Genomic DNA, 22976 nt, shown 5'->3' on the forward strand with positions numbered 1-22976 from the left:
TGGCAGCCTGACAAATCTGGGCAAGCAGCAGCTGAAAGGAGCCGGATATCTTCCCTCATCACCGTATGCAACCTGGACACCCAGAGCATGGCCAGTGCTCTGGGGCTGGAGTCCCCAGGTGACATCCCACCGGGCTGGAGGTGCACATGGTGCTGCTGGCCCAGGAAGACTCTGAGCAGGCAGCGGTGCCGCAGGCTCTTATCACCCATCTGCAGCTGGACAAAGCGGGGAGGTGTGGCAGATCCTGTGATGCAAACAGGATGGGGGCACTGCAGGAACGTTGGGAGGGAGCTCCCAAACTCAAGTGTCAGATGAGGTCACACACCCGCGACAGCTTCAGGGTGTGGGAGGGAGTCGCCAGGACGAGGGGAGGCAGAAGCTCCCATGGTGTGGTATCCCAGAGAGGAGAAGGTGCTGGGACTGGTCTCCAGACCATCCAAAACCTCCTTTCCTGCAGTCAGCCCGCAGGTGAGTGCTGGCTGTCTGAAAAGTGCCTGAACACTGTGACTCTTTCATCATTCCTTCTGCTTTTTAATCATCTTCAGGCAGCCTCTGAGTCTTGCAATTTCCACTTTCAGCAGGGAATCCCGCCTCCCCTCCTGTGGATTCTCAGCTAACACAGAGGATGGAGAGAGAAGAGAGGGAGACCCTGGCCAATGAGGTGGGGGAGATGAGTGGAAGAGGTGAGTTTTCAGAAGGGAAGAGGTGGTGGAACTGTCCTCTGTTGAGGAGCCATAAGCATCCTGCTTCTGCTGTAGAACAGTTATTTAAGGTCCCAACACCTGGGGCTTGTCCCAGCCTGGGCTTGCGATGGGGTTGAGACTTGGTGGCTGTGACCCCCCCAGCTGAACTCCTTGTACTTCTGTAGATTTACCACCAACACCAATGATCCATCCTTGGCTCCCACTGCCGTTGAGAAACAGGAATTTGGGGTCACAGGTGTTGGGGTAACATCCATTGCAGTCCACACTTGTTTGTGCCCAGATGTGCCTGTTTTAGTCATGCAGCACTAGAGCCACCCAAGCTCAGGTCCAGGTGCCTGCAGAGCAGACGTGCACCCACCCACTCAGGTGGATCCTCCTCCAGGACACTGGGGTCTCCTTGGCCAGGGATGGCATGGCAGCTCCTGGATGAGGAGCAGGGGCAGGATCAGGGCAGCACTGAGGCTGGGGCAGTCCAGGACGAGGGGGTTTCCCACCTCTGGGCAGGGGAGAGGAAATCATAGAATCATAGAACAGTTTGGGTTGGAAGGGACCTTCCCAGCTCCCCCAGTGCCCCCCCTGCCATGAGCAGGGACATCTGCACCAGCTCAGGTTGCTCAGAGCCCCGTCCAGCCTGGCCTGGGATGTCTCCAGGGATGGTTCATCCACCACCTCTCTGGCCAACCTGGGCCAGGCTCTCACCACCCTCAGGCACCAATTTCTTCCTCATGTCCAGCCTGAATCCCCCTCCTTTTGTTAAAGCTATCACCCCTTGACCTGTCACAACAGGCCCTGCCCTCATCTTATATCCAAAATAGGAAGAGGATCATGGTGTCTGACGGTCATAGAAACATGCAACGATGTGGCCCCTGGCCTGAGGAGCACGGTGCACCTTTCTCCATGAGAAATTTGGGTTTCTCCAACCCACAAAGGACATTCTGAGTCTGCTTCAGGCTACTCAGAGTTGTAAGGGGGGATTCACTTCCCAGTGTTAGGTGTCTCCAGATCACAGGTGAGCTCCTCACCTGAACTTGTGCTGGGGACACGCACAGCCATGGACCGACCCACTGACATACGTGCCTTCATTGTCTCCTGTAGAATGCAGTGAACCATTTTCTTATGACACTCCTCACAGACTAAAAGGAGGTGGAGGCAACACCTTGGACACAGACATTTGGTGCTGACACACAGACAAATCCCACTGAAGTCACTTTATTCTGTACATTTAGAAAGCGATCCCTGCTGCGGGAATGTGTTCAGGGAGAGTGTTGTTCAACTGGTAGAGAGCGGGGATGAAAGGCGACAGTCATGAGTTGCAACTGCGGAAACTCTGTTCAAATGCAAAGGGCTAATTCTTCCCCTTGAGAGAGGTGCAGCACCAGCCAGAGGTCCAGAGAGGTAACGAGATCTCCACCCTTGGACGTCCTACACAATTCAGCTGAACGAGGTTCAAAGACACCTCAGGCCACTTTGAGGGTAGCCATGCAGGCAGGAGGTGGCTGCAACAGAAACCTTCACCAGCTCCTTCCAACCTAAATCCTGCTGTGAGTCTGAACTGCCAAGGTCCCCTAGAAAACCTTCTCTTGCTCCCTCCCCTTCATCAAGGCCACACTTTGAGCCGTGTCCCAGACCCCAGCCAGAAGAAAGGGTAGACTGTTTTCTCCTCAAATGATGTCAGTTGAAATGTGAAGATGGGAATGTTCCCATCAACACTGAAAAATGACACCCACCCCTCTTCATAATCCAGAGAGACCCGGATCCGCTTGGGAGCTTGTATTTCAGAAAGGAAAGTGCTATCAGGGGACGTGAGAGCTTGGAAGCACCCTACCCACTGCCCCACTGCCCAGAAACCTTCCTCTGGTTTAAACACAATCTCGCCCTTCCTTTTCACATCTTCTCTACACACCCCCACAGTCCATCCTCCTCTGTCCTCCACCTCCACCTCCCAGTAACATCTCCCTGAGGTGAAGCCTTCACGACCCAACACACAGCGCCATAAGTCAAATCTCTTGGGGATGTCAGGGATGTCCTGTGGCTTCTCTTCTCTTCTCACACTTTTGCAGTCATCAGACAGGACAAGGCCGCTGTGGGCTGTGTCTGAATCCAGAACCACCTTCACTGCAGGAGAGATGGAGTCAACACATCAGGGCAGAGCTCACCCCAGGAAAGAGCTTTGGAGGGGTTGCACATGGAAGAGAAAGTGCGAACGATAGCTGGCAGACTGTGGCATGGGAAGCTGCACAAGGTGACAATGTTAGTGCAAGGAGCAGAAATAAAAGAGGAAAGATGACATTGAGCACAGCGGGAAGAGGAGACAAGCAGAACTCCACACTGAATCACACAGAATCACAGAATGTCAGGGACTGGAAGGGACCTCAGAAGCTCATCCAGTCCAACCCCCCCGCCGGAGCAGGAACACCCAGATGAGGTTACACAGGAAGGTGTCCAGGCGGGTTGGAATGTCTGCAGAGAAGGAGACTCCACAACCTCCCTGGGCAGCCTGGGCCAGGCTCTGGCACCCTCACTGGGAAGAAGTTTCTTCTCAAATTTAAGTGGAACCTCCTGTGTTCCAGTTTATACCCATTGCTCCTTGTCCTGTCGCTGATAGTCACCGAGAAGAGCCTGGCTCCATCCTCCTGACACTCACCCTTTACATATTGATAACCATGAATGAGGTCACACCTCAGTCTCTTCTCGAAGCTAAAGAGACCCAGCTCCTCAGACTGAAGAAGCCCCCATGTCTAAAGCGTGGCCAGCACTGCGCACTGAGGACCAGGACTCTCCAGAGGGGCCTGAAACTGGGACATGCACCAAACAAACAAGAGGTCTGAGTGTTACACGCCCTCCTGGACAGCGAGGCCTGGCAGAAGCATCCCTGGTCCCACCAGCATCGCTGCGGCAGAGGAACTACCAGGAAGGGAGATTAAAGCAGGGAGGATGATTCAGCACCCCAAAAGACCAAACTTTATTTACCTTCTTCTATAGGTACTGCATATCTTCTCCATGCTTTAAACAAAAAGGAAAAAAAAAAACCACAGTTGAGAGGTAATCTGAACACACTTGTACTGGATTGCTCAAAACAATGATATGCCAGTGCAGTTGCACATTTTCGGAATTGTCGATGTATTTTTGAAAGTCATGTCACAGCACACAGCTTCAAAGCTGTCCTTACTATTTATGGTCTGTTTGTACTTTCTTTGAAAAGTAAAAGAATTTTCTTCTTAGTATGGAAGGATCACAGGCAATATCTTAAAAACACATAGAGAACAGAGAAAAGTAATGTTTCTGAAATGACTTTGGTATTTGCTACCTGTTCCTTCCCCAAAAGGAAAACCTAAACCAGGACATAGATGCAAAACCCAGGAGAGAAAATGGCCCAATGCAAACGTGTCCCATGTAGGAAGGAGAATGGTACTCACCAAGTTCTTCAGCTTGCTTCTCTGAAAAAGAAGATAAATCAGCACAAGTGGGTTGAGGAATATTGATTGGGATATAACCTCACCTGTAACTGCCTGCACGGGCAGGAGGGGGTTCTGCCAACGCTTGGCAATGCAAAACCCTCTCCCACCACCAGCCTGGAGCTCAGCAGGTGCTGGTGCAGGTTGAGCTGCTCAGATCTGGGGCAGGAAAAGGTCTCTGGGAGGTCCCTCACCTACAAGGGGACCTGTTACTCAGCATTTCCACCAAATCCTGGTGCCAGCAGTGAGGGTGCACAGGGCACTCGCCCTGCCCGTGCCACCGTGGCAGTCACCCATCCCCAACCCCACACACCACCCTCAATCACCTTGAATTGTCAAATTCACTCCCTTTTTTTCTCCTTTTCCCACCAACCACTTTTTGGTTGACTTTGCACTTTAACAGTGAAAAGGAAAAACAAAAACCCACCACCCTATACAGACTCTGTGAAAAATCCTTTGTAAGGAACAGGAAACTCACCGATTTCTGCATCACGGACCCCTGAGCAACAAAGAGAAACACAAGTTACTATTTGACACAGCCCCTTCCCCAGGATCCCACCACACACGTGAGCAGAGGCTGTGAGAAAGGGGGCAGATGTGCTGATTGACACTCTGGTTGCAAGGATGCTCCTGATTCCTGAGTGGGCTGGGCCTGTATTGATGTTCCCCATCAACCTGTATTGGTAGCAATTTAGCAAGAGCTCACTTTTAATAGCCAAAGAGCTTTCTTGGCAATTCTATGAGCTGCAACCAAACAAATATGCACTCTTCTTTTTCTTTTAAATTTCTTGGTAAGCAAACAATCTAAGTTTTTAAAAGAGAATTCTCATCAGTCTAGGTTTCTGTAAATCCTTAAAAACCAATCATGTTTTCAGTTCTATTTCACTAAGTTAAAAAGATGTGAATGTTAAAAGCATTGACAGCCACTCAGGGAAAAATCCCTAATGACTTTTCAGGGTAAATTTTCACATGATTAGAGGGTCAGGGGAGGGGGAAGTAAAGTGTCTGCCAAAAGAATAACATTTGGGCAGAATGAGAGGTTGAATAACAAAGTCTGAAAGTTTTCTTGGCAATTCTATGAGCTGCAACCAAACAAATATGCTGTCTTTATTTCTTTGTTTTCTTAATTTCTTGGTAAGCAAACAGTCTATACTTTTAGAAGAAAATTCAAAACATCCTACGTTTCCATAATCTCTCCCTAAAATAAAAAACTCAATATGTTTTCCATACTTTTTCACTATGAGCATGTTAAAACCTATTCACAACAACTCAGAGAAAAAAATTCCAATGACTTTCAGAGTAAATTTTCCCATGATCAGGGTGTCAGGGAGAGAGAAGTAAAGTAACATTTAGACAGAATGAGAGGATGAATAACAAAGTCTGAAAGTTTTCACAGAGGATTTCACTGGGAAGACAGGGAGCGGGACTTACGCAGTGCTGCCTCTTGCATCGCTGAAAAACAAAACCAGAACAGAGCATCACCACCAAAGCCCATTCCTTTTTCACTGATACACTTGTTGGGGTGGGGAGGAGGCTGAAATCGCTCATGATGGAAAAGCTGCAGCCCAGGAGCTCCCCAAGATCTTTCTGCTCAAGACTTTTGGAGCTCTTGGCCACCCTCCCCAGAGCCGCCTCGGGCAGAGTCCAGCCAGGGCTGCAGCTCCAGGGCAGCGGTGACGGGGCAGGTTTGCATGGACCAGGGAGGAGCACGGGGTTAAACTTCCCCTTCAGTGCTACAGAACCATCCTGCCCCTGGGTTTCCTTGGTGCTGAGACACAGCTGAGGCCCTTGCAAAATGAAATGTGCTACCCCAAAGCTTCTCCCAGCTTTGGGAAGAACCTTGAGAGCCCTTTGAAAAGCAAAATTCACTGTTGGTACAACATCTGTTTGTGCTTTCTTGGGTGTGGCAATGATTTTCCTTACAATTACAACACCATTTCCTAAACTGATTTCACAATTTTCTATAGCTGCTAGCCAAACCATTTCCCTCCCACATATCTCCATGAATTCTCCCATTTGAAGGAATTCTCCAGTTTCTAGGAAATAAAAAGTAAACCTTACCTATTTGTTCCTCACGCTTTCCTATGAAGGAAAGAAAACAATGTAAATAATTGAGAACATCATCCCTTCCAAAGAGCCCTGGTCAAACCACAGCAGGAGTTAAAGCCACCGGAGGTCTGGCAGTGCTGCGGTGCCTGTGCGACCCACCGGCTCAGCTCGGTTTGGCAAGAAGTAAAGGATTTCAGTGTCCTTTATTCCACTGTATTATTTGTCTTTCAGAAAGGGAGGAAGACATGCCAGGCCCTCAATAGTGCAAGTTTTTGGGGATTTTTTTGCAGGACCAGGCAAGTTATCACTCCATTTCTGCGAGAAGAATCCACCCTTTCAGGGCCATATGAAAGTGTGGCTCACGCTGCTTTAATATCCATGTCCTTCTTTGCTACCTTTTTGTTGGAAAAACAACCTTTCTTTTCTTGCCAGAAAGTAAATCCCTGGATCTTTAAGCTCCCTGGCACCACACGTGTGTCCCAGACACCGAGACAAAACTCCAGGACTATCCTGGAGTTTCCCAAACCCACCTGTCCACCAAAACCAGACGTGGCCAAACAGGACCAATCTCCCACCCCAAACACCGCGCCAGGACAGTACCTTTAATTCTAAATAGATAAACAGTGATAATAAGGAGAACGACCAGAACAACCAGGAACACGCCCAGGGCAGTTATCCAAGGATGGGCATTATGGAAAAAGGGATCTGAAAAATAAAACCCCCAAAGGGGTTGGGTCACTCCGCAAGCAGCAATGGGAAATGGATTATTTCTGTGTTATACAAGCTCATCGCAGGTCTGAATCCCATCACGGTTGAAAGTCACATCCTGACTGTACTCCAGAAAGTGACAAAAAATCAAAGAAAAAAAAACCTGTTTCGGCAATTTCGCACTTTTCTATGCTACACGATGTTTTCTCTGCATATACTGTGGGGGATATTTTAAAGCAAAAATTTCTAGCCAAATTATTTCTAGTTAAATCATGCTTTCATTTCTGTTGAGAAAAAGATAGCTGCACGGTGCAGAAAACACTGGATGCACCGAACACGCAGCCTGACAAATGCACCACAAATTTTCTGTGAGTGTTGTGTCCCCAGCGCCACCACGTGGGCAGCGATAATGGGGTGACACCCCCGTCTCCACCTCACCTGAGATGTAAAACGCTGATCCACGTTCTTGGCCGTCCAGGACATGTCGGACCCAGCAGGAGAAGTTCTGCTTCGTGCCCCTGGTGAGGATGATGCTGCTTTCCACCGCAAAGAGGCTGCTCTGGTCCTCGGTGACGCTTTCCGAGAGGGATGGGAGATGATGCCCGTGGGGATCTCGCCACAGCACCCGGGGCCGCGGGTACCAGCCGGCCGAGCGGCAGGACACCCGGATCCCCCCGTCCTGGTACCGCTCCAGTGCGACAAGTGGGGCAGAGCCGCTGGCTGCGGGGACACAGACACCCCAGTGATCCTGCGGGAACGGGGTGGCCTGGCTGCCCCTCTGCCTGACAAGGGATGGACTTGGACACTGACAAGTCCTGCGGTTTGGTTTAAGACAAGTGTCAGGTGGGGTCAGGACATTTCATTTCAACAGGGCATGGACCTGCTGGAGAGCAGCCAGAGGAGCCCCAGAAATGACCCGAGGCTGGAACAGGTCTGCTGGGAGGACAGGCTGAGAGAGTTGGGGTGTTGAGCTGGAGAAGAGAAGCTCCGGGGAGACCTTATTGTGGCCTTTACGTGCTCAAAATGGGCCAATAAGAAAGATGGGGACGGACTTTTGAGCAAGGCCTGTTGCGATAGGACAAGGGGTGATGGTTTTAAACTAAAGGAGGGAGATTCAGGCTGGACATGAGGAAGAAATTGGTGCCTGAGGGTGGTGAGAGCCTGGCCCAGGTTGGCCAGAGAGGTGGTGGATGAACCATCCCTGGAGACATCCCAGGCCAGGCTGGACGGGGCTCTGAGCAACCTGAGCTGGTGCAGATATATGAAGAAAACTATTTCAAGAACACCTCTGAAGTGGGTAGCATATCTCATGAGCTGTTTGCGGTTGCTTGGTGGGCAATTGTACATTTCTGAAACATTCATGATATTTTCAACTGTGGGACTTAACAAAACCCTATTTCCAAAGCACCCACCTGAAATTGCTGCTGAGGGGGACAGGGAAGAAGAAGGCTGACTACGAGAAAGTAAATCAGAGGCACCTGGGACATGGAGTACAGACCTGTCACCTTCAGCTCCACCACAGCCTCGTCATACTCCGAGCCATTGAGAACAAGACAAGTGTAATTCCCTCTGTCAGACAGTTGGACACGAAAAATGTTCAAGTTCACGCTGCCCTTGGCGAGTCCGTCCTTCCACAGCTCCGTGCGCCCTTCATATTGCAGCATCTGGTCCCAGTACTGGTCCTGGCCCCCCTTGTAGTGATGCACAAAGGGCGAGAGCTGCTCCCGAAACCAGGTCACCTCCATGTCTTGCGTGCTCTGCACGGGGGAGAAGCGGCAGGGCAGCACCGCGTCCTCGCCCATGGCCACGGTGATGGGGCCGGGGGGTCCCATCACTTTGAGCGGAGCTGGGAGAAAACCCCAAAGGAAGAAGAAATAACTGTGAGTTTGCGGTGGCGACCGAGCTCGGAAAACCAGCGACTACTGCTGCAGATGGTTCGTGTGCCATGTGCTGTGTCATTGTGTTGGAGCGTCACCGTGCTGGGGGATGAGCCATTTAGGGGACTGGGAGAGGGACCCCGGCTGTGCAGCACATGCTTCCCTGACCTGCGCTACCACCAAAGTTCTTTGAATCTCCAAAAGACAGTTTGTTCTTAAGGGTCAAGTGCTGCCTGTGGTGCTCAGGGTGGGGAAAAAGCAGAAGAAAGAATGAAAGAAGTGACTTGAAGGTGTCCAGCACAGAGCCATGAAGATGCTGAAGGGAGAGGAGCATCTGCCTTACGAGGAAAGGCTGAGGAGCTGGGGCTCTTTAGCTTGGAGAAGAGGAGACTGAGGGGTGACCTCATTAATGTTCACAAATAGGGAAAGGGTGAGCGTCAGGAGGATGGAGCCAGGCTCTTCTCGGTGACAACCAATGAAAAAATAAGGGGCAATGGGAGCAAACTGGAACACAGGAGGTTCCATTTAAATATGAGGAGAAACTTCTTCCCGGTGAGGGTGCCAGAGCCTGGCCCAGGCTGCCCAGGGAGGTTGTGGAGTCTCCTTCTCTGCAGACATTCCAACCTGCCTGGACACCTTCCTGTGTAACCTCATCCGGGTGTTCCTGCTCCAACAGTGGGTTTGGACTGGATGAGCTTTCAAGGTCCCTTCCAGTCCCTGACATTCCGTGGTTTTGGGTGAGTGGTTGGAGAAAAAACAGACAACTGGGGTACAAAAAAACCCTCAAAAATCCTCAGCTATTTGCACCTATTACAACAGAAAATAAAAATGTCTCATGTGCTCTAAACATCGTTGGAAATTTAAAAAGAAATATCTTATTAATAAGCTGGCCACTCAACTCACAGAAAAACAAAAGCAAAAACAACTCTTGTGCTGCAACTTTTGACACACTGGGAAATGACACACATGCTGGAAACAGGGAGAGTGGGGAGGGAAATGGCAGCAAATTACAGTCAACTCATTGGCACCATCTAATGTCCCCCAGAGCTCAGTGAGGATCCAGGGCGATGCTGGTGCTCTCAGACATGGGCAAGATTCATGGCCAAGGCCCTGAGCCTGCACTGTGCTCAGCCCTTCGTGGGGAGAAGCTGCATCGGGAGCCGGGAAGATACTGAGGCTGGAAGCAACGCCCCAGGGATCAGCAAAAACCAGAGGGATGCCTACCTGAGTGCAGCTCGTGAACTTGGAAAACTAAACCATAAGCAATAAAAGCCGGCAGAGCCAAGCACCGGAGGAAACTGGAGAGCATCATCTTCCCTGGAGCACAACCTGGAGACACGGAAACAGAGGGAAGGGCTGAAAGGGAGGAGAAACAAGGGAATAGAATAAAAGGCAGAACTCACTTTTAAGGGGCTTTCTTACTGCTTGCAGCCCCTTTTTATAATGGCTAGGGAAGAGCCTCAGATGCTCAGAGAAAGGTTGAATCCAATTTTCCACCATCAGCCTGACTTTGCTCGGTGGTTTACACAAAAAGTATCTGACTGGTATAAAAATTTGCAGGAATTTCCCATGAGGAAACAAAGGACAAGCTGCAACATCTCCTCTAATTCCCTGACAAAGTGGCAGTTGTTTTAATACGGAGCACTTGCTTTTCTTATCCAGCCTTGAGAAAGAAATGGAAAGGTGCAGCATGAGAAGGAGAAACCCAGACCCAATGCGCATGGAGCTGTTGCCACACAATCTTATCTGGGACAAATTCAGGACTCGGTCGCACATCCCCTGCCACCGCAATGATGTCTCAGACCAGGGAAAGCAAAATAACCAGAACATTAATTCAACACCCAGCCAGGAGAGGACCTGGCCCTGCTCTGAACCCTCTTATCACCCACTGACTTAGTCCCAGCTTTGTTATAAAGTGGTGAAAACCATGACGAAGTTTGGCAGACAGCAGAAAGCGATTTCAACCTGCAGCTTTGCAAGAGGTGCCACGTACCTGGAGGAACCGAGATCTCTCACGGGGCAGGAGCTCCTCGGCAGTCACTGGAGTGTCCGGGGTTCACCCTGTCTGAGCTGCGCATTCCGCTGTCCGAAAACCAAACGAAAATGTCACTCTGCATCCCAGGCTATCACTTGTTTTCTTCTGAGCTGCCTCTGCTCAGAAATGAAAGTCACTGGGTGATCTGCAGTTTTTTGGCAATGCTTTTGCTCTGGAAATACTCTTCTGGCAACGCCCACAGGCAGCCGGTGCAGCTGCTTATCACATCACAGCCTCATCCTGCTGCTGCCCCAGCCTGGGGAGCGATGGACAGCGGACTGGGGAGGGGGTGCAAAGCCCAGCACCTGCTGTCCCCCATTCAACCGTTAAGCAATCGAGGCAACACATGCCCTGCAAACACCACCCTGAAATCCACGGGCAGCCTGACAAATCTGGGGAAGCAGCAGCTAAAGGAGCCAGACATCTTCCCTCATTACCGTATGCAGCCTGGACACCCAGAGCATGGCCAGTGCTCTGGGGCTGGAGTCCCCAGGTGACATCCCACCGGGCTGGAGGTGCACATGGTGCTGCTGGCCCAGGAGGGCTCTGTGCACACTGCAGAGCCGCAGGCTCTTATCACCCACCCGCAGCTGGACAAAGCGGGGAGATGTGGCAGATCCCCTGATGCAAACAGGATGGGGGCACTGCAGGAATGTTGGGAGGGAGCTCCCAAACTCAAGTGTCAGATGAGGTCACACACCCGCGACAGCTTCAGGGTGTGGAAGGGAGTCGCCAGGAGGAGGGGAGGTGGAAGCTCCCATGGTGTGGTGTCCCAGAGAGGAGAAGGTGCTGGACTCCAGCTGTGCTCTCCAGACCATCCAGCCCCTCTGGGCTTTGATCTGCTCCCTCAAACAAGCTGGAAATGCTCTGCAAGCTCAGTCCAGCCAGGAGCTGATGAGCTGAGGGCAGTGGAGAGCAGACTGGAGACCTCCAGACCATCCAAAACCTCCTTTCCTGCAGTCAGCCCACAGGTGAGTGCTGGCTGTCTGAAAAGTGCCTGAACACTGTGACTCTGCCATCATTCCTTCTGCTTTTTTATCATCTTCAGGCAGCCTCTGAGTCTTGCAATTTCCACTTTCAGCAGGGAATCCCGCCTCCCCTCCTGTGGATTTTCAGCAAACACAGTGGTATCCAGAATGGAGAGAGAAGAGAGGGAGACCCTGGCCAATGAGGTGGGGGAGATGAGTGGAAGAGGTGTTTTCAGAAGGGAAGAGGTGGTGGAACTGTCCTCTGTTGAGGAGGCATATGCATCCTGCTTCTGCTGTAGAACAGCTATTTAAGGTCCCAACACCTGGGGCTTGTCCCAGCCTGGGCTTGCGATGGGGTTGAGACTTGGTGGCTGTGACCCCCCCAGCTGAACTCCTTGTGCTTATCTGTAGACCCACCACCAACACCAAAAACACATCCTTTGTTCCAACCACTGTCCACAGAAACAAACAGGAATTTGGGGTCACAGGTCTTGGGGCAACATCCATTGCGGTCTGCACTTGTTTGTGCCCAGATGTGCCTGTTTTAATCATGCAGCACTAGAGCCACGCAAGCTCAGGTCCAAGTGTCTGCAGAGCAGACGTGCGCCCACCCACTCAGGTGGATCCTCCTCCAGGACACCAGGGTCTCCTTGGCCAGGGATGGCATGGCAGCTCCTGGATGAGGCGCAGGGGCAGGATCAGGGCAGCACTGAGGTTGGGGCAGTCCAGGACGAGGGGGTTTCCCACCTCTGGGCAGGAGAGAGGAAATCATAGAATTTCTTGTGAATAGCTTGTGTTGAAGGGACCTTCCCAGCTCCCCCAGTGCCACCCCTGCCATGAGCAGGGACATCTGCACCAGCTCAGGTTGCTCAGAGCCCCGTCCAGCCTGGCCTGGGATGTCTCCAGGGATGGTTCAGCCACCACCTCTCTGGCCAACCTGGGCCAGGCTCTCACCGCCCTCAGGGGCAACAATTTCTTCCTCATGTTCAGCCTGAATCTCCCTCCTTTAGTTTAAAAGCATCACCCCTTGTCCTGTTACAACAGCCCCTGTCTGTTCTCATCTATCTTGTCTCCAAAAGAGGAAGAGGATCATGAGGTGATGGTGTCCAAGGGTCATGGAAACATGCAACCACGTGGCCCCTGGCCTGAGGAGCACAGTGCGCCTTCTCCAGTGCAGAAAGCACAGTCTGTATCTTCACCTTCCCACACACCTTCTTTAAAGAGACGAATGTCTAACAAGCGTCTCTTCAGTGCCCTGGAAGCAGGGGCCACCCCGATGCTGACGAGATGCCTTTCTCCATGAGAAATTTGGGGTTCTCCAGCTTCATTTCAGCCCACATAGGACATTCTGAGTCTGCTCCAGGCTACTCAGAGTTGTAAGGGGGGATCCACTTCCCACTGTTAGCTGTCTCCAGGTCACAGGTGAGCTCGTCACCTGCGCTTCTGCAGGAGACACACACAGCCATGGACCGACCCACTGACATATGTGCCTTCATTATCTCCTGTAGCATGTGGCTAACCATTTTCTCAAAATTCCCTGGCACTCCTCACAGGCTAAAAGGAGGTGGAGGCAACACCTTGGACACAGACATTTGGTGCTGACACACAGACAAATCCCACTGAAGTCACTTTATTCTGTACATTTAGAAAGCGATCCCTGCTGCGGGAGTGTCTTCAGGGAGAGTGTTGTTCAACTGGTAGAGAGCGGGGATGAAAGGTGACGGTCATGAATTGCAGCTGCGGAAACTCTGTTCAAATGCAAAGGGCTAATTCTTCCCCCTGAGAGAGGTGCAGCACCAGACAGAGAGTCCAGGGAGGTAACGAGATCTCCACCCTTGGACATCCTACACAATTCAGCTGAGCGAGGTTCAAAGACACGTCAGGCCACTTTGAGGGTAGCCATGCTGGGGAAGGGGCTGCAACAGAAACCTCCACCAGTTCCTTCCAACAGAAATCCCACGTTGAGTCTGAACTGCCAAGGTCCCCTAGAAAACCTTCTCTTGCTCCCTCCCCTTCATCAAGGCCACACTTTGAGCCGTGTCCCACAACCCACCCAGAACCAAGGGTAGACTGTTTTCCCCTCAAATGATGTCAGTTGAAATGTGAAGATGGGAATGTTCTCATCAACACTGAAAAATGACACCCGCCCCTCTTCATAATCCAGAGAGACCCGGATCCGCTTGGAAGCTTGTATTTCAGAAAGGAAAGTGCTATCAGGGGACGTGAGAGTTTGGAAGTGCCCTATCCCCGGCCCCACGGCCCAGAAACCCTCCTCTGGTTTAAACACAATCTCGCCCTTCCTTTTCACATCTTCTCTACACACCCCCACAGTCCATCCTCCTCTGTCCTCCACCTCCACCTCCCAGTAACATCTCCCTGAGGTGAAGCCTTCACGACCCAACACACAGCGGCATAAGTCAAATCTCTCAGGGATGTCAGGGATGTCCTGCGGCTTCTCTCCTCTTCTCACACTTTTGCAGTCATCAGACAGGACAAGGCCACAGTGGGCTGTGTCTGAATCCAGAACCACCTTCACTGCAGGAGAGATGGAGTCAACACATCAGGGCAGAGCTCACCCCAGGAAAGAGTTTTGGAGGGGTTGCACATGGAAGAGAAAGTGCGAGTGATAGCTGGCAGACTGTGGCATGGGAAGCTGCACAAGGTGACAATGTTAGTGCAAGGAGCAGAAAACCATAGAGTCATTCCGGTTGGAAGAGACCCTCATGATCATTAAGTCCAACCACAACCCAACTCTAGCACTAAACCGTGTCCCTAAGAACCTCATCTAAATGTGTTTTATAGACCTCCAGGGATGGTGACTCCAGCACTGCCCTGGGCAGACTGTTCCAATGCCCGACAACCCTTTCCAGGAAGAAATTGTTCCCAAGATCCAACCTCAGTCTCCCCTGGTGCAACCTGAGGCCGTTTCCTCTGGTCCTGGCGCTTGTTCCTGGGGAGCAGAGCCCGACCCCCCCTGGCTCCAAGCTCCTTTCAGGCAGCTCAGAGATCAGAAGGTCTCCCCTCAGCTCCTGTTCTCCAGTTGAACCCCCAGCTCCCTCAGCTGCTCCCATCACACTTGTGCTCCAGCCCGTTCACCAGCCTTGTCACCCTCCTCTGCACTCTCTCTAGTACCTCAAGGTCTTTCCTACAGTGAGGGGCCCAAAACTGAACACAGGATTCAATGTTTGGCATCGCCAGCATCGAGTACAGCAAAACGATCACTGCCCTCGTCCTGCTGGCCACACTAGTGCTGGTGGCCTTTTTGGCCACCTGGGCACACTGCTGCTTCATATTCAGCCAGATGTTGATCAACACCCACAGATCCTTTTCCAACAGGAAATGAAGCAGAGAGTTGACATTGAGCAAAAAGGGAAGAGGTGACACGCAGAACTCCAGACTGAAGAAGCCCCCATGTCTAAAGCGTGGCCAGCACTGCGCACTGAGGACCAGGACTCTCCAGATGGGCCTGAAACTGGGACGTGCACCAAACAAACAAGAGGTCTGAGTGTTACACGCCCTCCTGGACAGTGAGGCCTGGCAGAAGCATCCCTGGTCCCACCAGCATCGCTGCAGCAGAGGAACTACCAGGAAGGGAGATTAAAGCAGGGAAGATCACTCAGCACCCCAAAAGACCAAACTTTAATTACCTTCTTCTATAGGCACTGCATATCTTCTCCATGCTTTAAAAAAAAAAAAAGAAAAAAAAGAAAAATAAAATCACAGTTGAGAGGTAATTTGAACCCACTTGTACTGGCTTAGCTCAAAATAATGATAGACTAGTGCAGTTGTCAATTTTCAGAACTGTTGCTGTTTTGGAAGTCATCTCACAGCATGTAGCTTCAAAACTTCAGTGCATAGCTACATGAGAGGACTCCCTCCATTTCTTACAAATATAATCATTCTGCCTGTCATGACTCAGACATATATTTACGGTCTGTTTGTAGTTCCTTTGAAAAGTAAAAGAATTTTCTCCTTAGTATGGAAGGATCACAGGCAATATCTTAAAAACACATAGAGAACAGAGGAAAGTACTGTTTCTGAAATGACTTTGCTATTTGCTACCTGTTCCTTCCCCAAAAGGAAAACCTAAACCAGGACATAGATGCAAAACCCAGGTGAGAAAATGGCCCAATGCAAACGTGTCCCGTGTAGGAAGGAGAATGGTACTCACCAAGTTCTTCAGCTTGCTTCTCTGAAAAAGAAGATAAATCAGCACAAGTGGGTTGAGGAATATTGATTGGGATATAACCTCACCTGTAACTGCCTGCACGGGCAGGAGGGGGTTCTGCCAACGCTTGGCAATGCAAAACCCTCTCCCACCACCAGCCTGGAGCTCAGCAGGTGCTGGTGCAGGTTGAGCTGCTCAGATCTGGGGCAGGAAAAGGTCTCTGGGAGGTCCCTCACCTACAAGGGGACCTGTTACTCAGCATTTCCACCAAATCCTGGTGCCAGCAGTGAGGGTGCACAGGGCACTCGCCCTGCCCTTGCCACCGTGGTGATCACACATCCCTAATCCCACACACCATCCTCAATCACCTTGAATTGTCAAATTCACTCTCTCTTTTTTTTTTCTCCTTTTCCTGCCAACCACTTTTTGGTTGACTTTGCACTTTAACAGTGAAAAGGAAAAACAGAAACCCACCCCCCTGTACAGACTCTGTGAAAAATCCTTTGTAAGGAATAGGAAACTCACCGATTTCTGCATCACGGACCCCTGAGCAACAAAGAGAAACACAAGTTACTATTTGACACAGCCCCTTCCCCAGGATCCCACCACACACGTGAGCAGAGGCTGTGAGAAAGGGGGCAGATGTGCTGATTGACACTCTGGTTGCAAGGATGCTCCTGATTCCTGGGTGACCAGGCCTGTATTGATGTTCCCCATCAACCTGTATTGGTAGCAATTTAGCAAGAGCTCACTTTTCATAGCCAAAGAGCTTTCTTGGCAATTCTATGAGCTGTAACCAAACAAATATGTGCTCTTCATTTTTTTTTTTTTAAATTTCTTGGTAAGCAAACAATCTAAGTTTTTAGAAGAGAATTCTCAACAGCCTAGGTTTCTGTAATCTCTCCCTAAATTAAAAAACTCAATATGTTTTCCATACTATTTCACTTCTTAAAATAAATGAGCATGTTAAAAAGCATTGACAGCCACTCAGAGAAAACATCCTAATGACTTTTCAGAGTAAATTTTCACATGATTAGGGTGTCAGGGAGGGGGAAGTAAAGTATCTAGTGAAAGAAGAACATTTAGACAGAATGAGAGGATGAAGAACAAAGTCTGAAAGTTTTCACAGAGGATTTCACCGGGAAGACAGGGAGCGGGACTTACGCAGTGCTGCCTCTCGCATCGCTGAAAAACAAAACCAGAACAGAGCATCACCACCAAAGCCCATTCCTTTTTCACCGATACACTTCTTGGGGTGGGGAGGAGGCTGAAATCGCTCATGATGGAAAAGCTGCAGCCCAGGAGCTCCCCAAGATCTTTCTGCTCAAGACTTTTGGAGCTCTTGGCCACCCTCCCCAGAGCCGCCTCGGGCAGAGTCCAGCCAGGGCTGCAGCTCCAGGGCAGCGGTGAAGGGGCAGGTTTGCATGGACCAGGGAGGAGCACGGGGTTAAACTTCCCCTTCAGTGATACAGAACCATCCTGCCCCTGGGTTTCCTTGGTGCTGAGACACAGCTGAGGCCCTTGCAAAATGAAATGTGCTACCCCAAAGCTTCTACCAGCTTTGGAAGACCCTTGAGAGCCCTTTGAAAAGCAAAATTCACTGTTGGTACAACATCTGTTTGTGCTTTCTTGGGTGTGGCAATGATTTTCCTTACAATTACAACACCATTTCCTAAACTGATTTCACAATTTTCTATAGCTGCTAGCCAAACCATTTCCCTCCCGCATATCTCCATGAATTCTCCCATTTGAAGGAATTCTCCAGTTTCTAGGAAATAAAAAGTAAACCTTACCTATTTGTTCCTCATGCTTTCCTATGAAGGAAAGAAAGAAATGTAAATAATTGAGAACATCATCCCTTCCAAAGAGCACTGGTCAAGTCACAGCAGGAGTTACAGCCACCGGGGGTCTTGCAATGCTGCGGTGCCTCATGACCCACCTACGCAGCTTCCTCTGCTAAGAAACAGAGGATTTCAGTGTCCTTTATTCCTCTGTATTATTTGTCTTTCGGAAAGGGAGGAGCCCTGTCAGACCCCCAAAAGTGCAAGGTTTTGGGATTTTTTGCAGGGTCTGCCAAATCATTGCTCCATTTCTGTGGGCAGAATCCATCCTTGGTGGGGGCAGATTTTCGCTCATGCTGCTTGAATATCCACATCCTTCTGTGTTACTTTTTGTTGGAAGAACAACCTTTCTTTTCTTGCCAGAAAGTAAATCCCTGGATCTTTAAGCTCCCTGGCACCACACGTGTGTCCCAGACACCGAGACAAGACTCCAGGACTATCTTGGCATTTTCCAAACTCACCTGTCCACCAAAACCAGACGTGGCCAAACAGGACCAATCTCCCGCCCCAAAACACCACACCAGGACAGTACCTTTAATTCTAAATAGATAAACAGCGATAATAAGGACAGCGACCACAACAACCAGGACCATGCCCAGGGCGATTATCCAAGGATGTGCATTATGGAAGAAGGGATCTGAAAAATAAAATCCCCAAAGGGGTTGGGTCACTCCACAAGCAGCAAGGGGAAATAGAATATTTGTGTGTTTTACAAGCACATTCCAGGTCTGAATCGCATCAAGGGTGAAAATCGCCTCCTGACTGTACTCCACAAAGTGACAAAATATGAAATTTAAAAAACCCTTCTATTTGGACAATTTTGCACTTGTCTGTGATTGATGATTTTTTGTCTGCGTACACTGTGGGGGATTTTTTAAAGCAAAAATGGATTTCTAGCCGAATTATTTCTAGTAAAACCGTGCTTTCTTCTCCTTTGAGAAAAAGCAAGCTGCAGGATGCAGAAAACACTGGATGCAGCAAACACGCAGCCTGACAAATGCGCCCAAGATTTTCTGCGAATGTCACACCTCAAGTACAATTCCATGGGCAGCGATAATGGGGCAATACCCCCGCCTCCCCCTCACCTGAGATGTAAAACGCTGATCCGTGTTCTTGACCATCCAGGATGTGTTGGACCCAGCAGGAGAAGTTCTGCTTCGTGCCCCTGGTGAGGATGATGCTGCTTTCCACCGCAAAGAGGCTGCTCTGGTCCTGGGTGACACTTTCCGAGAGGGATGGGAGATGCTGCCCGTGGGGATCTCGCCACAGCACCTGGGGCCGCGGGTACCAGCCGGCCGAGCGGCAGGACACCCGGATCCCCCCGTCCTGGTACCGCTCCAGCGCGACGAGCGGGGCAGAGCCGCTGGCTGCGGGGACACAGACACCCCAGTGATCCTGCGGGAACGGGGTGGCCTGGCTGCCCCTCTGCCTGACAAGGGATGGACTTGGACACAGACAATCCCGGGGTTTGGTTTAAGACAAGTGTCAGCTGGGGTCAGGACATTTCATTTCAACAGGGCATGGACCTGCTGGAGAGGGGCCAGAGGAGCCCCAGAAATGACCCGAGGCTGGAACAGCTCTGCTGGGAGGACAGGCTCGGAGAGTTGGGGTGTTGAGCTGGAGAAGAGAAGCTCCAGGGAGACCTTATTGCGGCCTTTCCATGCTTAAAAGGGGATGACAAGAAAGATGGGGACAGACTTTTGAGCAGGGCCTGTTTCAATAGGACATCCCGGGCCAGGCTGGATGGGGCTCTGAGCAACCTGAGCTGGTGCAGATGTCCCTGCTCATGGCGGGGGGGGCACTGGGGGAGCTGAGAAGGGCCCTTCCAACCCAAACTGTTCAAAGATTGTATGATTAGGGACATGGTTTAGTGCTAGAGTTACATTATGGTTGCGCCCAATGATCCTGATGGTCACTTAGAAATCATATGATTCTATGATTCTATGATTCTCTGATTCCATGATTTGATGATTATTGCAGTATTTTTCACATAACTTGAACTCAACAGGCCTGGGTTTTAAATTATAATATCACAAACCAAGACTTTCTGACTACATTACTCAATGCCAAATTGTTTCTTACATCCACTTATATGAAGAAAATAATATTAAGAACACCTCTGAAGTGGGTTGTGCATCTCACGAGCTGTTTATGGTTTCTTGGTAAGCAATTTTACTTCTATGAGACATTCTTGGTATTTTCAACCATGTGACTTAATAAAAATCTATTTCCTAAGCACCCACCTGAAATTGCTGCTGGGGAGGACAGGGAAGAAGAAGGCTGACTACGAGCAAGTAAATCAGAGGCACCAGGGACACGGACTACAGACCTGTCACCTTCAGCTCCACCACAGCCTCGTCATACTCCGAGCCATTGAGAACAAAGCAGGTGTAATTCCCTCTGTCAGACAGTTGGACGTCGAAAATTCTCAAGTTCACGCTGCCCTCGGCGAGTCCGTCCTTCCACAGCTCCGTGCGCCCTTGATATTGCAGCATCTGATTCCCGTTCTGGTCCTGGCCCACCTTGTAGCGATGCACAAAGGGCGAGAGCTGCTCCCGAAACCAGGTCACCTCCATGTCTTGCGTGCTCTGCACGGGGGAGAAGCGGCAGGGCAGCACCGCGTCCTCGCCCATGGCCACGGTGACGGGGCCAGGGGGTCCCATCACTTTGAGCGGAGCTGGGAGAAAACCCCAAAGGAAGAAGAAATAACCGTGAGTTTGCTGTGGCGACTGAGCTTGGAAAACCAGTGGCTGCTGCTCCAGATGGTTCGTGTGCCATGTGCTGTGTCATCGTGTTGGAGCGTCACTGTGCTGGGGGATGAGCCATTTAGGGGACTGGGAGAGGGACCCCGGCTGTGCAGCACATGCTTCCCTGACCTGCGCTACCACCAAAGTTCTTCGAATCTCCAAAAGACAGTTTGTTCTTAAGGGTCAAGTGCTGCCTGTGGTGCTCAGGGTGGGGAAAAAGCAGAAGAAAGAATGAAAGAAGTGACTTGAAGGTGTCCAGTACAGAGCCATGAAGATGCTGAAGGGAGAGGAGCATCTGCCTTACGAGGAAAGGCTGAGGAGCTGGGGCTCTTTAGCTTGGAGAAGAGGAGACTGAGGGGTGACCTCATTAATGTTCATAAATAGGGAAAGGGTGAGCGTCAGGAGGATGGAGCCAGGCTCTTCTCGGTGACAACCAATGAAAAAATAAGGAGCAATGTGTGCAAACTAGAACATAGGAGTTCCCACTTTAGTGTGATGAAGAAACTTCTTCTTGGTGAGGATGCCAGAGCCTGGCCCAGGCTGCCCAGGGAGGTTGTGGAGTCTCCTTCTCTGCAGACATTCCAACCCGCCTGGACACCTTCCTGTGTAACCTCATCTGGGTGTTCCTGCTCCAGCAGTGGGTTTGGACTGGATGAGCTTTTGAGGTCCCTTCCAATCCCTGACATTCTCTGATTCTGTGGTTTTGGGTGAGTGGTTGGAGAAAGCAGACAACTTTGGTACAAAAAAACCCTCAAATATCCTCAGCTATTTGCACCTATTACAACAGAAAATAAAAATGTCTTATGTGCTCTAAACATCATTGGAAATTTAAAAAGAAATGTCTTATTTATAAGCTGGCCGCTCAACTCACAGAAAATGTGGTTTCTGGTTGAAGAAAAAAAAAGGAAAGACAACTCTTGTGCTGCATCCTTTGACACACTGGGACCATGCTGGCAACAGGGAGAGCAGGGAGGGAAATGGCAACCAATTACAATCAACTCATTGGCACCATCTGATGTCCCCCAGAGCTCAGTGAGGATCCAGGGCGATGCTGGTGCTCTCAGACATGGACAAAATTCATGGCCAAGACCCTGAGCCTGCACTGTGCTCAGCCCTTCATGGGGAGAAGCTGCATCGGGAGCCGGGAAGATACTGAGGCTGGAAGCAACGCCCCAGGGATCAGCAAAAACCAGAGGGATGCCTACCTGAGTGCAGCTCGTGAACTTGGAAAACTAAACCATAAGTGATAAAAGCCGGCAGAGCCAAGCACCGGAGGAAACTGGAGAGCATCATCTTCCCTGGAGCACAACCTGGAGACACGGAAAGAGAGGGAAGGGCTGAAAGAGAGGAGAAACAAGGGAATAGAATAAAAGGCAGAACTCACTTTTAAGGGGCTTTCTTACTGCTTGCAGCCCCTTTTTATAATGGCTAGGGAAGAGCCTTAGATGCCAAAGGTTGAATCCAATTTTCCACCATCAGCCTGACTTTGCTTGGTGGTTTACACAAAAAGTATCTGACTGGTATAAAAATTTGCAGGAATTTCCCATGGGGAAACAAAGGACAAGCTGCAACATCTCCTCTAATTCCCTGACAAAGTGGCAGTTGTTTTAATACGGAGCACTTGCTTTTCTTATCCAGCCTTGAGAAAGAAATGGAAAGGTGCAGCATGAGAAGGAGAAACCCAGACCCAATGCGCTGAGCTGTTGCCACACAATCTTATCTGGGACAAATTCAGGACTCAGTCGCACATCCCCTGCCACCGCAATGATGTCTCAGACCAGGGAAAGCAAAATAACCAGAACATTAATTCAACACCCAGCCAGGATGGGACCTGGCCCTGCTCTGAACCCCCGAACTCTCTTATCACTCACTGACTTAGTCCCAGCTTTGTTAACAAATAGTGAAAACCACAACCAATGTTGGCAGATGGCAGAAAGCGATTTCAATCTGCAGCTTTGCAAGAGGTGCCACGTACCTGGAGGAACCGAGATCTCTCACGGGGCAGGAGCTCCTCGGCAGTCACTGGAGTGTCCGGGGTTCACCCCGTCTGAGCTGCGCATTCCGCTGTCCGAAAACCAAACGAAAATGTCACTCTGCATCCCAGGCTATCACTTGTTTTCTTCTGAGCTGCCTCTGCTCAGAAATGAAAGTCACTGGGTGATCTGGAGCTTTTTGGCAATGCTTTTGCTCTGGAAATGCTCTTCTGGCAACGCTCACAGGCAGCTAGTGCAGCTGCTTATCATATCACAGCCTCATCCTGCTGCTGCCCCAGCCTGGGCAGGGATGGATAGCGGACTGGGGAGGGGATGCAAAGCCCAGCACCTGCTGTCCCCCATTCAACCGTTAAGCAATCGAGGCAACACATGCCCTGCAAACACCACCCTGAAACCCACTGGCAGCCTGACAAATCTGGGCAAGCAGCAG

At 50.4% G+C, this 22976-nt stretch overlaps 2 protein-coding genes across 3 annotated transcripts in view; both read right to left on the bottom strand.

The window, feature by feature from the left end:
• The window catches only part of LOC135998986 (uncharacterized), a 28222-nt gene extending 17267 nt beyond the window's left edge, over window positions 1-10955 (bottom strand). The window contains exons 1-12 of the mRNA XM_065652335.1: window positions 10787-10955; window positions 10018-10122; window positions 8415-8762; window positions 7355-7636; window positions 6809-6913; window positions 6221-6241; window positions 5591-5611; window positions 4638-4658; window positions 4121-4141; window positions 3675-3707; window positions 2314-2819; window positions 131-215 (exon numbers count right to left, since the gene is read on the bottom strand). Of these exons, the coding sequence (XP_065508407.1) occupies window positions 131-215; window positions 2314-2819; window positions 3675-3707; window positions 4121-4141; window positions 4638-4658; window positions 5591-5611; window positions 6221-6241; window positions 6809-6913; window positions 7355-7636; window positions 8415-8762; window positions 10018-10105 (1531 nt within the window). The 5' untranslated portion in view covers window positions 10106-10122; window positions 10787-10955. The remainder of the gene's footprint in view (window positions 1-130; window positions 216-2313; window positions 2820-3674; window positions 3708-4120; window positions 4142-4637; window positions 4659-5590; window positions 5612-6220; window positions 6242-6808; window positions 6914-7354; window positions 7637-8414; window positions 8763-10017; window positions 10123-10786) is intronic.
• Window positions 10956-13443: 2488 nt separating this feature from the next.
• LOC135999245 (butyrophilin subfamily 1 member A1-like) lies at window positions 13444-22684 on the bottom strand. 2 transcript variants are annotated; one of them, XM_065652814.1, is made up of 11 exons: window positions 22528-22684; window positions 21758-21862; window positions 20135-20482; window positions 18891-19172; window positions 18338-18442; window positions 17758-17778; window positions 17129-17149; window positions 16490-16510; window positions 15968-15988; window positions 15444-15476; window positions 13444-14331 (listed from the first exon to the last, which is right to left on the bottom strand). In XM_065652814.1, exons 2-11 carry the CDS (start codon window positions 21843-21845, stop codon window positions 13814-13816), a joined length of 1458 nt encoding a protein of 485 aa, XP_065508886.1. In that variant the 5' UTR covers window positions 21846-21862; window positions 22528-22684; the 3' UTR covers window positions 13444-13813. The 2 variants fall into 2 exon arrangements, with proteins under 2 accessions (XP_065508886.1, XP_065508887.1); XM_065652815.1 differs by having other exon boundaries at window positions 21758-21889.
• Window positions 22685-22976: the final 292 nt, after the last annotated feature.

Source organism: Caloenas nicobarica, chromosome 27 (genome assembly GCF_036013445.1).
Source record: "Caloenas nicobarica isolate bCalNic1 chromosome 27, bCalNic1.hap1, whole genome shotgun sequence".
Lineage (NCBI taxonomy): Eukaryota > Metazoa > Chordata > Aves > Columbiformes > Columbidae > Caloenas > Caloenas nicobarica.

Coding starts and splice junctions, on each gene's coding strand:
- LOC135999245 (XM_065652814.1), bottom strand. CDS start 21,845: ATGATGCTCTCCAGTTTCCTCCGGTGCTTGGCTCTGCCGGCTTTTATC. Junction 19,173..20,134: donor GGTGGAGCTGAAGGTGACAG/GTCTGTAGTCCG, acceptor GTGTCCCCGCAG/CCAGCGGCTCTGCCCCGCTC. Junction 17,779..18,337: donor TTATCTATTTAGAATTAAAG/GTACTGTCCTGG, acceptor TTTCCTTCATAG/GAAAGCATGAGGAACAAATA.